This window comes from Scomber scombrus, unplaced genomic scaffold, assembly GCF_963691925.1.
Source record: "Scomber scombrus unplaced genomic scaffold, fScoSco1.1 SCAFFOLD_116, whole genome shotgun sequence".
NCBI lineage: Eukaryota > Metazoa > Chordata > Actinopteri > Scombriformes > Scombridae > Scomber > Scomber scombrus.
The window spans coordinates 102,751-118,852 of NW_026910360.1; the positions used below are offsets into that span (position 1 = coordinate 102,751).

General features: G+C 41.5%; 1 protein-coding gene across 1 annotated transcript in view; it reads right to left on the reverse strand.

The window, feature by feature from the left end:
- Positions 1–10,751, reverse strand: part of LOC133976959 (brain-specific angiogenesis inhibitor 1-associated protein 2-like) — a gene marked incomplete at its 5' end in the record, with an annotated part of 59,831 nt that extends 49,080 nt beyond the window's left edge. The window contains 2 exon segments of the mRNA XM_062415098.1: positions 4,449–4,535; positions 10,676–10,751. Of these exon segments, the coding sequence (XP_062271082.1) occupies positions 4,449–4,535; positions 10,676–10,751 (163 nt within the window).
- Positions 10,752–16,102: the final 5,351 nt, after the last annotated feature.

The following is a 16,102-nucleotide window of genomic DNA, read 5'->3' on the forward strand; positions in this document are numbered from 1 at the left end:
CAGCTTCACGTCCTCTCCTCATGTGCTAACGCCATTAGTTACCGTTCATCTTAACGCTCTGATTAATTGCATTGTTTCAGCGACAGGCAGAGTCTTTCTGCCAGAATTCACTCTACGAGTTTAAAGTCCGAGTGCCTTGTTAATTCTGCTGCTACACACACACAAACACACACACACTCAACAAAACCCAATTATATGAACAATTACAAGTTGGCCAGTTTTTCAAATCTGCCAGCACTCCTCATCAATTATGAAGTGTGAGGTAAAACCCTGCGCGAGTGATTATCCCCGACACACACACACACACACACACACACACACACACACACACACACACACACACACACACACACACACACACACACACACACACACACACACACACACACACACACACACACACACACACACACACACACACACACACACACACACACACACACACACACACACACACACACACCCCCTTATCAGTGGCTCTGTCGTCTTAACTGTGGTCACAGCTACAGGCACGTGCTGGCTGAGGGAAAATGTGCAGCCACACATACACGCAACCAAATACACAAAATCCCCCTTTTAAAAAAAAAATCTGCTAATTAATAAAAAGTTGCAAGCTTGAGAGAATTTTTTTCTACTCGATGCCACAAAAAAAGCTGCTGAAGGCTCCTCTAGACAAAAATAGACAAAGAAATCCTTTTATTATTACACGATAACAGGCTGAGAGAGGCTGATTACTTTATCACAGATCAATGCATCGACATGAGGAGATACACGGTTGAGAAATTATCGTATTTTTAGCCATCTAGTCGGTTCTCAGACATGCTGCGTACTGTATAATATGCATTTGTTGAGCTTATAATGTACATGACACACTACAGTTATGCAGATTGACCTCATATCCGAGCTGAAATGACTATTTAAAAAGAAAGAAACTACATTTCTCTTGCATTTTGCCAGGCTGACACAGTAATGGAATATGCTAAAGCGTCCTCCGTCCTTTAAGTCTGTGCATGCCACAGCTGCTCTGAGCTCTACTGATATGTGGAGACGGCATCAATCCATTCTGCTCAGCCTAGTCTGTCATTTGACTGGAGGCGGGAGGGAGGTTTGGCTGAGTTAAAGGGGGGGAGGAGGGGGGCTGCTGAGTCATGGTTAGGCTGCCAGAATTAAAAAAATAAATAAAAAGGAACAATACCAGGCAACAAGCAACGTGCAGAGACAAAAGACAACATCAGCACAGAAAACATGAAGAGCACGACAACCAGGCTGATGGAAATGGATGGATGGATGGATGTATAGATGAAGGGATTTCCTATTGAAATTGAGTTTGCATACCAAGTCTAAATTCTTCTCTATATTCATCCATGCAGAAAAAACCATGCACACTGTAAGTCAGGTGCATTTAACCCTTAAAACAGGCATCGTGCACCAGAAGATACAGACTCTTACACCTTGTTAGGAGCATTATTGGTTCAGGTAAATTAGGTATATTAGTGTGCAAAGGCCTTTAGTTGTAGTTGAAATTGTCAAGATAGCTACTTTTATTAGACATCTTTATCTTTATCTATATATGACTTCCCACCCCTCCAATTTCCAGCATTTCAACTCAGATATTTGTCACAATGAAATGATACTTGTACTGCATAACTACTTCTATTGGACGATATATTGTCTCAGAAATAATCACGATAAATGATATTATTGCCATTTGAAGATCATTTTATACCACTGATATAATGATAATATAATATAATAGCATAATAATGAAATCTGATGTCATCATGAGGAAGAAGTAGAAAATAACTTTGCCATGAATGTATAATAAGTGCTGGATAGGGAGCCGCCACTTTGCTCATTCATCCCAGTGGTCACTTGTGGTATTGCAGCTAAAAAACCCAAAGATCATTTTCCCCATAGACCTCCATTGTAAAAGAGCCATCTGTAAACCTGTTGACAGGGCACATCGAACTGCAGACAAACTCAATTATGACTCTTTCTGTTATGAATTTTTGATCTGTGAAGTTTTTATTAGACCTGACACAATAACTACTTTTATTGGACGATATATTGTCTCAGAAATAATCGCGATAAACAATATTATCGTCATTTGAAAATAATTTTATACCACTGATATAATGATCATATAATAGCATAATAATGCAAAAGGTGGGCAGGTGGGTGGGATTAGAAAACACAGACTTCCATTATGGTTGGGGACAGAGTTATTTACCTTTAATTCTTCTACAGTCTCCACTCAGGACGAACACAGTGAGGAATGGAGGACACTACTCACTTAGCCAATGTGACATGAATAGCCTCTTAGCTGCTAATGTGAAGTGTAGCAATACTGAGGTCAAAGGTCATGTCCATGCATCCTATGATAAGTCCATATATAGACACGATGATGATGATGAATTATGTTATTATGATAGGTGCTGCTGCTTAATAATTAAATGTTTAAAATGAATCACATGCTTGTACATTCATTAAAGCTGCAGGATTACAGCAGGAAGAACTTCTCAGCATTAAATATACGGGATCTTTAAAGTGTTTTGGGACGAGATCACTGTACGAATTATGGGAGTTTAAGCCGAGCGGAGGGACAGTAATGAGCTTCACACTATTCAACAAATAAATAAATAAATAAAATTGAGCAGGCAACACAAGCTCAGCTGAGTATTTACTCCAAAGTGACGCAGGGAGGGAAGAGAAGGGAGGGGAAGTGAGGGAGGGAAAATGAAATGAGGGAAGATGAAGAAGCTCCTGGAGAAGTGCGAGAAGAGGGAGCACCTGAAAAAAGGTCTTCCCATGAATAATGAATGCAGCTCTTTAAAAAAAAATGCTCTGCACTCGCCTCGTATATCCCTGTTTTACCCTCCTCTCTCCTGCCAGCTTTCCTTCCCTCTCTTCCCTTTCTTCCTTTTCTTTTGCACGCCTGTTATCTTTAAGTCACATCAGAGTAAAGCGACGACGATGGATGCAGTGATCCGGGGGAGGTTGGGAGGCGGAGAGAGAGGGGGGGGGGGGGTTCTTTTTTACGCACGCTCGTCACACTCCTCCGTCATGTGACTGATCGAGTCTACAACTATCACACAACTTTGCAACGCACCGCAAAGCAACACACTGAAGCCTTTTTTCTACTTTCTACATCACACACATGCTTCTTTACTGGTGCATCTGCTAGGAAATGAACCCTAGCCCCTTTCAACTCAACCCACTGTGCACGATAGGCACGAAAAAAAGAGATTCAATAAAAGAGTCTATAAATGAGCAGAACCAGAGCTGATCCAACTGAAACCAGACGACACGCTGTGCTGAGAGCTGCTGAGGGATTGTTATGAATGGAGCAGTGCAGTATAGTAAAAATCACAACTACACTAGAGAGCCTTTATCTCCTCTGAATGTGAAGGAAATAAAAGATTAAAAAGTGATGAAAAGGTTGAATTTATTCCTCTTTATGAATTGAGAGGTTTATAAAGCAGTGAAATAATCTCCACTGAGCCATAAAAGGTGCATTAATGTTCTTTTTATGCTGATTGACAGAATCTTTAACCTTCGTGTTGTCTGTTTTGACTGTTCCGTCTTTCCTCCGTCTGTCCTTCCTCCCTCCCTCCTTCTCTCTTAACTCCATCCCCCTGTCTTCCTTCCTTCCTTTTTTCCTCTGCTTTTCTTTCCTTCCTTGCTCCCTTCCTCTTTTCCTTTCTCCCTCCCTCCTTCCTTCCTTCCGTCCTTCTTTCCTCCATCCTCCCTTCCTTCTTTCCTTTCCTCCCTTCCTTCCTTCCTCCCTCCTGTCCTTCCTTCCTTCCTTCCTCCTTTCCTTTCTTCTTCCTCCCTTCCTCCCTCCCTCCTTCCCTTCCTTCTTCCTCCTTTCCTTCCTTCTTCCTCCCTTCCATCCTTCCTCCCTTCCTTCTTTGACTCGAGGACAACACGAGGGTTAAGCAGTGAATTATAGGGGAGAAGAGCCTTACTGTATATTAGGGCTGGGCAATAAATAAATATTATATCGATATCGTGATATTTTATAGATATCGTCTTAGATTTTGAATATCGTAATATGGTAATGTGTTGTCTTCTCATGCTTTTAAAGGCTGCATTACAGTAAAAATGTACTTTTCTGAGTTCTTTATTATGATTTGATTCTGCCCATATCGCCCAGCCCTACTGTGTGTATATATATGTGTGTGTGTGTGTGTGTGTGTGTGTGTGTGTGTGTGTGTGTGTGTGTGTGTGTGTGTGTGTGTGTGTGTGTGTGTGTGTGTGTGTCAGGTTTCACTTTGGTCATCAGCTGCTTTTGCTCAAAACAAGCCAGAGTCATCCCCCCAAAATCCACCACCAATCTGCATCATGGTGCAGCCCCCACAAATCCAAAACCCCAACCCCCTCCCAACCAAAGAAGGGGGGGAGGGAGGGAGGGAGGGGCGCTAAAACAGCCACTACGAAGGACTCACCAAGATCCTTAGAGCCTTGACTTTCGCTGGCCATCTCGCCCATCCGCACCAGAGCGTCGAAGTAGCCCTTTGCAGCGTATGTGACACCTGGAAACATGGAAGCATTGGGCATCAGATCAAGGGTGCGGAGTTGAGGAGGGAAAAAAAAAATTATCGTCTTCTTTGCTTCCTTTCAAGCTCTGCAAGCTCCCCTCCCCTAAAAGCCAGCCCCGCCCCCCCCTAGAGAGAGGTAAGGTTGGGCATGGGAAATAAAGAGCGACAGGCGGAAATGGAGACCAGGCAGGAAAAAGAAAAAGCTCTATGGAGGCAAGGCAACTACAGGAGTACAGAGAGGAAGCTGGAGAGACTGATCTCACGTACTACAAGTTTAATAATCAAAAGGAAAACCTTCATTCAGAACAAGCTACTCTGGAGAAATCATCTTTAAAACAGGGATTACCCAAATGTTCTAACTTAGCCCTCATGATATCTAGCCAAGCAGACAGTTTTAGGTTATAATCAGGCGGGGAGCTCCGGTCCTCTGAAATGAAGTAACTTAAAACTGCATTCTATCAAAAGGCCACCAGGGGGCGACCGTTTTGGTGTCAAAAGGACTTCCGTCTCTATACAAGTCAATGGAGAATTCACCAACTTGATTTCTAACCTCAGTAAACGTTTTCAAAATGTGTTTATGGTCTCAATCGCTAGTTTAAAGCCTTCTTCAATGCAGTATGATGTTCATTTGGGACATTTTGGCCTCCCTGATTTTATATGTGACGATAAAGCAGGGTATGCATTAGGGCGTGGCTACGTGGTGATTGACAGGTTGATTGGTTCACAGGTTCAGGAGGGCGCCTCATGCTCCTCCTGATGCCCGTATAAGTAGAATCCCTGTTTTTATTTTTCCCAGCATGCACCGGAAATTTTCAAGATGGCGCTGCTCAGATCCGATACTATTGGCCAATGAGTGACGTCACGGATGTTACGTCCAAATTTGAAGTGTGTGAAACAAGTTAAAAGCTCAGCCTAGAAACTGTAGATTAGATTTGATATAAAATGATGTGGATTCAGAACCAAAATATATGAGATTCACCATCATCCTGGAGGTGAATGGACATTAATTTATGCTACTCAAAGCATTTAAAACTGACATTTCCATCACTCCAAATAAAACCAAAGCTCTCCTACATGGCTAGAAACCACTGGAGATGAGCAGTAAATCCTGTTTTACTATATTTTGGATGAACTGAATCTTTTAAAACTCTACCACAACAAAAAAGCAGCTCTATATATTGAAAGTATGCCACAGCAACGTCCACAGCCATGATGTCAAAGCGCTCTGCAAGTCAGATACGGCAGCCGTTCATTCTCTGCTCTGCGTCGCCGCACAATGCCAAAGAAGTGACAGTGACTCAAGCCTAAAAAAAAAATTTTTAAAAAACTGTGACAAGATGGCCCCCGAGCAGCAGCGAGCAGCGGTGGCGGTGAATTAAAGCAGGTCGGAGGGGGGGGGGTCAGCGAGGAGGAGGAGGAGGACTGACAGCCATGATGACAGAGGACACATGTCCAAGTCAGGAGATACATATGGATGAAGGGGCTGAGTATATCTGCCGTCATGTTGATTGGTGTATTTTGTGCTTTTTTTGTTGTTTTTCAGACACCGAGAGAAGTGACAAAGTATTTAAAACCTCCACATAGTTAAAAAACAAGCCAACAAAACAATGTAAATCTATTCAGTTCAAGTTCACAGAGTCCACAGAGATGCTGGAGTGAGTGAAACCCGCCGCTATGCAACTTATTGCTCTGGGAAATGAAGATGGAGAGTTGCATCACGTCTGCAAAATAAACTGTACGGGTTCATTTCTTGCAATGAGACAATTTTTCAAGATGACTTCAGATAACTTGAGCTTCTTTTATCGAAACCCTGAGATCTCTACACAGCCGCACAACTGACAGAACAAGAAGAAGACCATCTCTTTCTTCTTCTTCTGCTTCTTCTGGTGGCTATTTCTGAAGCCTATAGGTTGAGCTAAGTTACGAGTAGGTGTGATATGAGAGAGTCTAATTTGAAAAAAATCATTGTCCGGAGAAATCAGGGAGGGCCAGGAGAGGCAGGATTAGCCTGAGGAGGAGCTGGAAAGTGACAGAGAGGGAGCGAAAAAAAAAGGTAGGAGAAGAAAGGAAGAAGAGGAGGAAGAGGAGGAGAAAGGTCTGCCTGTAAAGTGGATTAGAACAGTGATATAAAGCTGATGCAGAGCCGAGTGTCAGCGTGTGTGAATGAAAACATGAGCTGAGACTCTTCTCCCAAAGTCTTCACTCTAAATCTGAAATCAAGTCTTCCACAACCTCAATCATCATCATCATCATCATCATCATCATCATCATCATCATCATCATAGGAAGCATAAAGATCTGATGGTTTGCAGGTCAGAGACGTCTAAACATTGCAGTTAAAACTGGGTCAAAAAGTTCATTTTTTTTATCTATACATCAACAGCAATGCAATGACTATATTTCAAAGTGCTTACATGCTGTTCAAGGGTCAAATTAGACCAATTTTTGCATTTTAGAGCAATAAAAACACCGTATAAACATTTATTTAAGCCTGACTTTTCCTAATGTGATCCACAGTTTACAAAAATGGAAATAAAATGCATCATTTGTTTGAATTTTAGTGCAGCTGATGCACATTTTTATATATGTAAATGTACAAATTTGGCCAAAAATCAGCACTTAAACATGTTGTATTCATCATATTCTATAAAATCTTCTACTGGATCATAACATAGTGATTGTGAACGTCTTTTTTTCCCCCATATATAGATTGAATACACTCTGTTTGCTCTCTGACAGCTTTACATTAAGGATTAATCAAATGTTTATTAACGACTTATGAATGTGAATTGGCTTAGAGACTAATTATGAGTCAGAATATGTACAGTATGTAAAGGGTTAATCATTTAAATTATTTATTTATTTCCTGGTTGGAGCTTCTCAAATTTCGGGATTTGTCATTTTTCTCAGTTTTATATCATTAGTCAATTTTATAATGTTACTTTCAGCAATATAACAACAAAATGAGCAAATGACTTGTTGAATTTGCAGATGAGCAACCAATAAAAATCATTTATCATTTATTTGTAGCCCTCATTAAAATAATGACTTGGATTCAACTTATAATTATAAATAAACTGAAGCTCGTAACTAATGATCATTTTCTTAATTAATCAATTAGTTGTTTAGTCCATTAAATATCAGAAAATGTTGATTATTGTTCCCCAAAAGCTCTTAAATGTCTAGTTTGACCTACAACAGCCATAAAGGGAATAAAGAAACCAGATATTTGAGAAGCTAGAATCAGAAAATGAACTTCTTCTTCCTTATTGAAATAGCTTGAGATTAATTAACTAGTTGCCAATTAATCAATTAAACCTCTTAATTGTTGCTCTGATGTAAAACCCAGTTTAAACCTCAACTAGACGTCTTCTGACCTTTTTAATGAAATCTTACTTTCTTTCACACTTGCAGTCGCACAGCCTCTAACAGCGCTGCACCAGAGCACCACATCCCGAACCACACACACACACACACACACATGCACACACACTCATATGCAAACACACACATGCACACTCACACACACTCATATGCAAACACACGCACACACACACACTTCACCTCATTTTCCCAACAGAAATAAAAACCTTGCCGCCCCAGTTCTAGTTTAAACCAGGCTGCACTGGCATCTTTCCCAGCGACAATAGACGCTCACTGTGTTGTGTGCTCGAATCTCCTCTACTGTGCTCTACTGTGCTTTACTCTACTTCACTCTACTCTACTCTATTGTGCTCTACTGTGCTCTACTCTTCTCTACTCTACTGTGCTCTACTCTACTTCACTCTACTCTACTCTATTGTGCTCTACTCTACTCTACTGTGTTTCACTCTGCTCTTCTGTGCTCTACTCTGCTCTACTCTACTTCACTCTACTCTACTGTGCTCTACTCTGCTCTACTATACTGTGCTCTGCTCTACTCTACTCTACTGTGCTCTGCTCTACTGTGCTCTACTCTACTGTGCTCTGCTCTACTTCACTCTACTCTACTCTATTGTGCTCTACTGTGCTCCACTCTTCTCTACTCTACTGTGCTCTACTCTGCTCTTCTGTGCTCTACTCTGCTCTACTCTACTGTGCTCTGCTCTACTCTACTGTGCTCTACTCTACTGTGCTCTACTCTACTCTACTGTGCTCTACTCTACTGTGCTCTACTCTACTGTGCTCTACTCTACTGTGCTCTACTCTACTGTGCTCTACTCTACTGTGCTCTACTATGCTCTACTCTACTGTGCTCTGCTCTACTCTACTGTGCTCTACTCTACTGTGCTCTACTCTACTGTGCTCTACTCTACTGTGCTCTACTCTACTGTGCTCTGCTCTGCTCTACTCTACTCTGCTCTACTGTGCTCTACTCTACTGTGCTCTACTCTACTGTGCTCTGCTCTGCTCTACTCTACTCTACTCTGCTCTACTGTGCTCTGCTCTACTCTACTGTGCTCTACTCTGCTCTACTGTGCTCTGCTCTACTCTACTCTGCTAACCCTAACTCTCTACTCTACTCTTCTCTACACTACTCTGCTCTGCTGTGCTAACCCTAACTCTCACCTCTGCTCTACTGTGCTCTACTCTACTCTGCTTTACTGTGCTCTACTCTACTCTACTCTGCTAACGCTAACCCTAACTCTCTGCTCTGCTCTACTCTACTCTGCTCTGCTATGCTAACCCTAACTCTCTGTTCTACTCTACTCTACTCTACTCTGCTCTACTATGCTAACCCTAACTCTCTGCTCTACTCTACTCTGCTCTGCTATGCTAACCCTAACTCTCTGCTCTACTATGCTAACCCTAACTCTCTCTACTCTTCTCTCCACTCTTTAAAACTCTGCTTGTGTGTGGCTGCCTGGCATTGATGAAGTGTAATCCCAACTCAGGGAGTCGCAGGGATATTTTTAGCTTTATCTATCAGACTGGAGTGAAGCCTCCTTTATTATTATTGGTCTTGTGTGCTGCTGCGTCTTCCCTGCATCCATCTTTCCTCCACCTCCTTCTACCTCAAAGCACACGCAGCATACCAAACCAAAAACACTGCTTTAGCCTTTCCCCATAACTTCCCCTCCCTCCTTCCCTCCCTCCCTTTCCTCCTTTCCTCCCTGCAGAATGACATATAAAAGCAAAGCGAGGGGGTAAAAAAAAAAAAAGAGAGATTTTCTTATCAATAAATGAGCTGAACATGCTCGGAGGCTTCTCTTATCTATAAAGACATGTAAGAGCAGCCTCCAGCCTCATCATCCGGAAGCATGAAATATCTAAATCAACGCCGAGCTGAGTCTATTTCTGATTCATGTTTCATCTTGGGAGGTCAGTTTCTTCCTTTCTCTCTTTTTCTTCTACCTGCTTTTTTTTCTCTTTTTTTTTTTTTTTTACCCCCGTCATCTCGTCCTGGATACCAGCGTCCGTTCTCCTTTCTCTCGGCCCCCGTAGGGAGGAGAGGAGAGAGAGGAGAGACCGTTATTCTCACGACGACGACGACGCCTCCTGTTCCACTTCCCATTGGCTTATTGCTCCACTTAGCTCCCCCCCAAAGACATTTCCAACACATTTGTCTTTAACCTTGAGTCGTTTTTTGTCTCTTTCACACCATCACACACACACACACACACACACAACCATGCATACACACCTGTGCAAGCCACAAAAAGCATCTACACATGTTGGAGGCAGAGAGGAAGGAGGGAGGAGAGAGGACATAAAGACATGGACGTCATCACAGAGGACGTGAAACCCACAGCGTCACCCCCGAGATCTGAGAGTGAATATTTAAAAAACAGACAAAACCAGCTTCTGTAGACTTCTAAAAGACTAAAAAAAAGGAGGAGAAATGAGGTCAAAAAGGAGGTTTCTGGCTCAATTCATCAGACGTCGACACCTCTAACAGCTCGGCTCGTCTCTTAACTCGACAAATGCTTAAAAATCAAAAGAAGATGTAAAATAAAATTAAGAAAAAAAGCAGCAGCGCCAAGTGTCAGTGTGAGTAGGTTTGGCCCTCTGCCTGGATCTACTACTACTGCTACTGCTACTGGACAAACAGGAAGGATGGAGAATAAATAAATAAGTAAGGACGAAGACGGGAAAAGAGGATAAAGACACACACACACTCACACACATATATATAAAAAGGTTGGTGTACTCACTCGTTAGCGCCTTCTCGTAGCTTTTTCCCATCGCGATGAAGTTCCGCAAGCAGGGGTTGAACTGCTCCATGATGGACTGCAGAGGAGGGGGGGGAAAAAAAAAAAAGACACCCAGCAGGTTTGGTTAGAAAAGAAGAAGAAGAAGAAGAAGAAGAAGAAGCAGGAAAGATATACACTGTGATATGAGCTATAATGACGGAGCAGCAGCAAAGTCTTTACTAGGGCATGCACACACACACACACACACACACACACACACACACACACACACACACACACACAGGTTCACATATAGCAGAGTCAGCTGAGGAGCAAACCGGGAGGAAGAGGAGTGCAGCAAGGATTCATTTCAAGCTCACGGCGAAGACTGGGAGGAATGAAATTGAGGGAGAAAGAACGTAAAAAGAGAGGAAGAGAGAGAGAGAGAGCTGTGTGTGTGTGTGTGTGTGTGTGTGTGTGTGTGTGTGTGTGTGTGTGTGTGTGTGTGTGTGTGTGTGTGTGTGTGTGTGTGTGTGTGTGTGTGTGTGTGTGTGTGTGTGTCCCGCTGTCTCTCTGTTTAAAATAAAACCTGTTTTTTTGGCTGCCGTCTCTTTGGGCTCAGCAGCAGACCTGGACCCCGTCTCTCCATCTCACCAAACTCTGGCTCACACACTGTTCCTGCTAATTAACTTTTGTTGTTGTTGTTTGTTTGTTGGGTTTTTTTAAAAGGGTCAGTTCATCCAAATATATTATAAATAAACATATTGTCTCACCTCGAGGTGTAAGTAGTCGTGATGGCATTAGAAAAACAATCTGCAGGGCTGGAGTGTGTTTCTTATTTTAAATCAGCTCTATTAGACAATCATGGTGTTTATATGTAGAGTTAAAGATCAGGGTGAATTAAAACTTTTTAGTAATAGAAAGTGTGAAGAAATTTATTCATTTATGTGATGAATAATTGATCAGTGAGGAGGAAATGAAGAGGAATGGTTTAATCACTGGTTCAATTGCAAAATGTGGCTTTTTTCATAAAGATTTTCAACCATAATTCAGTTTTATTGACTTATTTTAAAAAATCTGACTTTCATTTTTTACAGCGGCTATAATTGATTTCTGTGTCACTATTTACACAAGCAGATAAAAAGCATTATTAGTGTTCATTTAGACTCAAAATCTATAGGTTTAATAGGATTCAGTGACTTTGCTTTAAGTAATATCAGTGTTATATAGTATTTTTGCAACAATTACATATTTTACTACGTCAAGATATAATGCGATATAATATAGAAAGATATAATAAAGAAAATAATGCAAAATGTCTGTAATAACTTCTTAAAAAGTTATCAACAGTTTAAATCTCCTAATATATACTTTAATGTCACATGCAACAATTAAAAGCAGCAAAATCACCATAAAAGAAGCTGTAATCAATAAATTGTTAAAACTAAAACCCCAATACCGTAAATACTGCAATATGACTTTATTCTTAATCACAGTAAAATGTATATATATGGGTATTATAATGAGCTATATGCCAACAAATCAATAATAAAACAGTTATCCAATTATAGCTGCTGATTGATCTTCTGTTTATTGACTAATTGATTAAATTGTTGCAGCTAAAAAAACAATCAAAATACCGTAATTATTGTAATATGGCCGCACTCTTAAATCCTATTATACCTCATCAGTAAATAGTGATATGTTTTACACTCTTTAGGAGTTATAAATGTTAATACCTCATCAGTAAATGGTGATGTTTTACACTCTTTACAATAAGGCTGCTCTGTTAGTGTTAAATTGTTTGTGACTCATAAATAAAAGCTCATAATTGGATGCTAAGAGACATAATAAAGACAAAGCTAAGAATCCAATCAGAGATTTAGCAACACAGATAAATATGGGATCACTCACTAATTGCCAATGAGTTATAATAACAGCTTACTAATGAATTACAAAGGGTTCACAAGCTAATTATTAACCATTTACAAAGCTTTTATGAAAGGAGACGTATATTAAAGTGGCACCAAAAGTTACAACAGCATAAATCATGAGTTATATAATGTGGCTCTAATATTGACTCTACTTTTGGTGTAGTTTTTGACTCCTGAGATAAATATATTTATCTCGTTAGCTGCTGAATGCTCCAAAATGTTCACCAGCTAGAACCAAAATATTTAAATATATATCGATCTGCACAGGCGGTGAACTGTGTGTGTGTGTGTGTGTGTGTGTGTGTCTGCATCCACAACACACACACACACACACACACAACTCCTCAAAGTCAGCCTGAGTCCTCGTTAACAAGTTGAAGCAACAGAAGAAGAAGAAGAAACTCGTTATTGTGCAGCTCTCAGCCTCCCCCTCAGTCCACGCTGCCCTTTCACTGCTGCTGCACCTCCGGCTAAACCCCTCTCTCCCTCTCTCCCTCTCTCCCTCTCTCCCTCTCTCCCTCTCTCTCTCTCTCCCTCTCTCTCTCTCTCTCTCTCTCTCTCTCTCGCTTTCGTTCTCTCTCTGACTTTCTTTCATAGCTTTGAAAAGAGCAAGAGCAGCAAAGGCAAGAAATTATAGAGGGAATGAGTTATGAGTGGGAGACTAAAAAGAGGAGGAGGAACAGATTTGACTTCATCCTGCAGGAGAGAAATGAGAGAAATCAACTGAATGTTTTATAGTTAACTTAAAAGATTAAATCATAAATGTCAAGTCAAACCAGATGTTTCATCTTTTTCTCTTTTAGCTCTAAAGATCCAGATGTTGTTCCTCAGTAGGTTTGGATTTTTAAAAAAGAACAAAAATCTGTTTTTTCAACACCACAATCTTCTAGCTTCTACCCGCCGTTTGCAGCACATGTGACCAAGTTATAAGCTCAGTGATTGGCTTGAGTTGTAGTTTATTTCTAACCGCCCAAATTTCTAACCCTAGATTAATTCTGTAGGAGGAGTTTGTCAAAGTACGTGGCGTTGAAATGGCAACAAACAGCAACACAATTCAAACTTTAAATCAATATGGCTGACTTCCTGTTGGAGTTAGGGTAATGGTGCAAGAGACTTTTTTGTGCGTCTTTAGATGATACATGTGTGTACCAAGTTTCGTTAATTTACGTCAATCTGGAGGGAGGGGCTCAATTTTCTGAATTTTCTAAGCAGTGCAGTGGCGCCATTTGGCCATCACTTCATTGAAAATTGTTGCATCGCCACGGTAACCAGGTATGACGGAAGAAAAATATTTTGATAGCTTTTCATCTCCAATGTCTTCACATGATTCTGAGTGAATTTGAAGTCAGTCGGATTAAATCTTTATAGGACGATGCGTGGAAATTGCGAAAATGGAAAAATTAGAATAAAAATGGCCGACTTCCTGTTGACATTAGGTCATGGGTCCAAGAGACTTTTTTGTGCGTCTTTACATGATACATATGTGTACCAAATTGTATTCATCTACGTCAATCTGGAGCGAGGGGCTCAATAGTTTTCATGTGCCTAGGGGGCGCTGTAGAGCCATTTTACGACGCTCATTTCTGCAAAGCATGAAATATCACATTTTTCGCCGGGTCTGGCATGTGTGCAAATTATCGTGAGTTTTCGGGCCAATTTTAGGCTGCTAAAAATGGAACTGATTCAATAGGGCCTTCACACTGTTTAGTGCTCGGGCCTGAAAAATAATAATAATAATAATAATAATAATAAACAAAGTTACAACAAGCTTTATAGTAAAAACAGAAAGACTATGTGACTATGGGACACTTTCTGCTATGACCAGGCCTTTATTTAGTTTAATTAAAAGCCAGCAGGGGAAACAAATGTTATAGGTTTAAATAGGTTAATATATTTTACAGAGTGTGATTACATAAGGAAGGACGCAATAGTTAAAAAAAAAAAAAAGGTTGAGACAGAAGGAGGAGCATAAGGACGAGGGCGAGGACAGTACACGAGGTTGACGGACGCATCTACGAGAGACGCCTGCAAATGCACAACGGTCACCTTCAAAACCCCAAAAAACTTCGACAAGAAGAAGAGGAAGAGGAAGAGGAGGAGAGGAGGAAAAGGGAAGAAGAAGAAGTAGGGCAGGTGTGACATAAACACAGATGCATCATAAAGTGGAGGATGAAGGATTTAGATAGATTTGATTCTACTTTAGATTTTTAAAAAGTGGATTGTGGGGAACATTGCTGCACTGCTGCACACACTAAAGAGACCCCCCCCCCCCCCTTTGTGCATTTTTAAAGGGGGGGACAAACAGACCTATTTATCTCCTCCTCCTCTTCCTCCTCCTCTTCCTCCTCCTCTTCCCCCTATTCTCCCTCTCCTCTCAATCTCTGGGTGTATTTTCCGTTACATAAGTTGTCGGCTGCTGAACAAACAGAAACCGGTGGAAGTGCTCCAGTAGTGGTAATACTCATCATCATCATCATCATCATCATCATCACCATCATCATCATCACTGTGACTGAAGCATTGCCTGGCAGGATGAAGAATAAAGGGGGGGAGGGGGGGGAGGGGGGGGGGGCGATCATCAGAAGAAGAATAAATATAGAAAAGATGGAGATGGAGAGCGGCCCGGTTCTCATGTCTGAATAAACAAGAGGGAGCACGTGTGTGTGTGTGTGTGTGTGTGTGTGTGTGTGTGTGTGTGTGTGTGTGTGTGTGTGTGTATTCATGCTTGTGAATGACTGAGCGATGAGGCGAGGGAGAGGAGGAGGAAGAGTTATGTAATCTCTGTCAGACAGGTCCGACCTCACGCGCCACATTTTCTTCCACCAGCTTCTGTTCAAACTTTTTTTAAAAAGGCTTCACATGTATGTAGTTCTGGACACGTGAGAACACACACACACACACACACACACACACACACACACACACACACACACACACACACACACACACACACACACACACACACACACACACACACACACACACACACACACACACACACACACACACACACACACACACACACACAGGTCAGAAGAAGTGCAAACACCTAAGTCACATCTGAGACTCATATGAACCAGGCTTTAGTTAGATATAATTAGTTTAGTTAGTTCCTTCTCTCTTTCTTTCCTTCCTCTCTTCCTTCTTTCCTCCCTCCTTCCTTCCTTCCTTCCTTCCTGCCTTCCTTCCTTCTTCCCTCCCTCCTTTCCTTCCTTCTTCCTCCCTTCCTTCATCCTCCCTTCCTTCCTTCCCTTCCTTCCTTCTTCCTCATTCCTTTCCTTCCTTTCTTCCTCCTTTCCTTCCTTGTTCCTCCCTTCCTTCCTTCTTCCTCCCTCCCCCCCTTCTCTCCTTCCTTTTCTTCCTCCCTTCTTTCCTTCCTCCCATCCTTCTTTCCTCCCTCCCTCCTTTTCTCTTTCTTTCCTCCCCCCTACCTTCCTCCCTTCCTTCTTTCCTTTGTCCTTCTTTCCTTCCTCCCTCCCTCCCTTCTTTCCTCCCTCCTTCCTTCCTTCTCCCT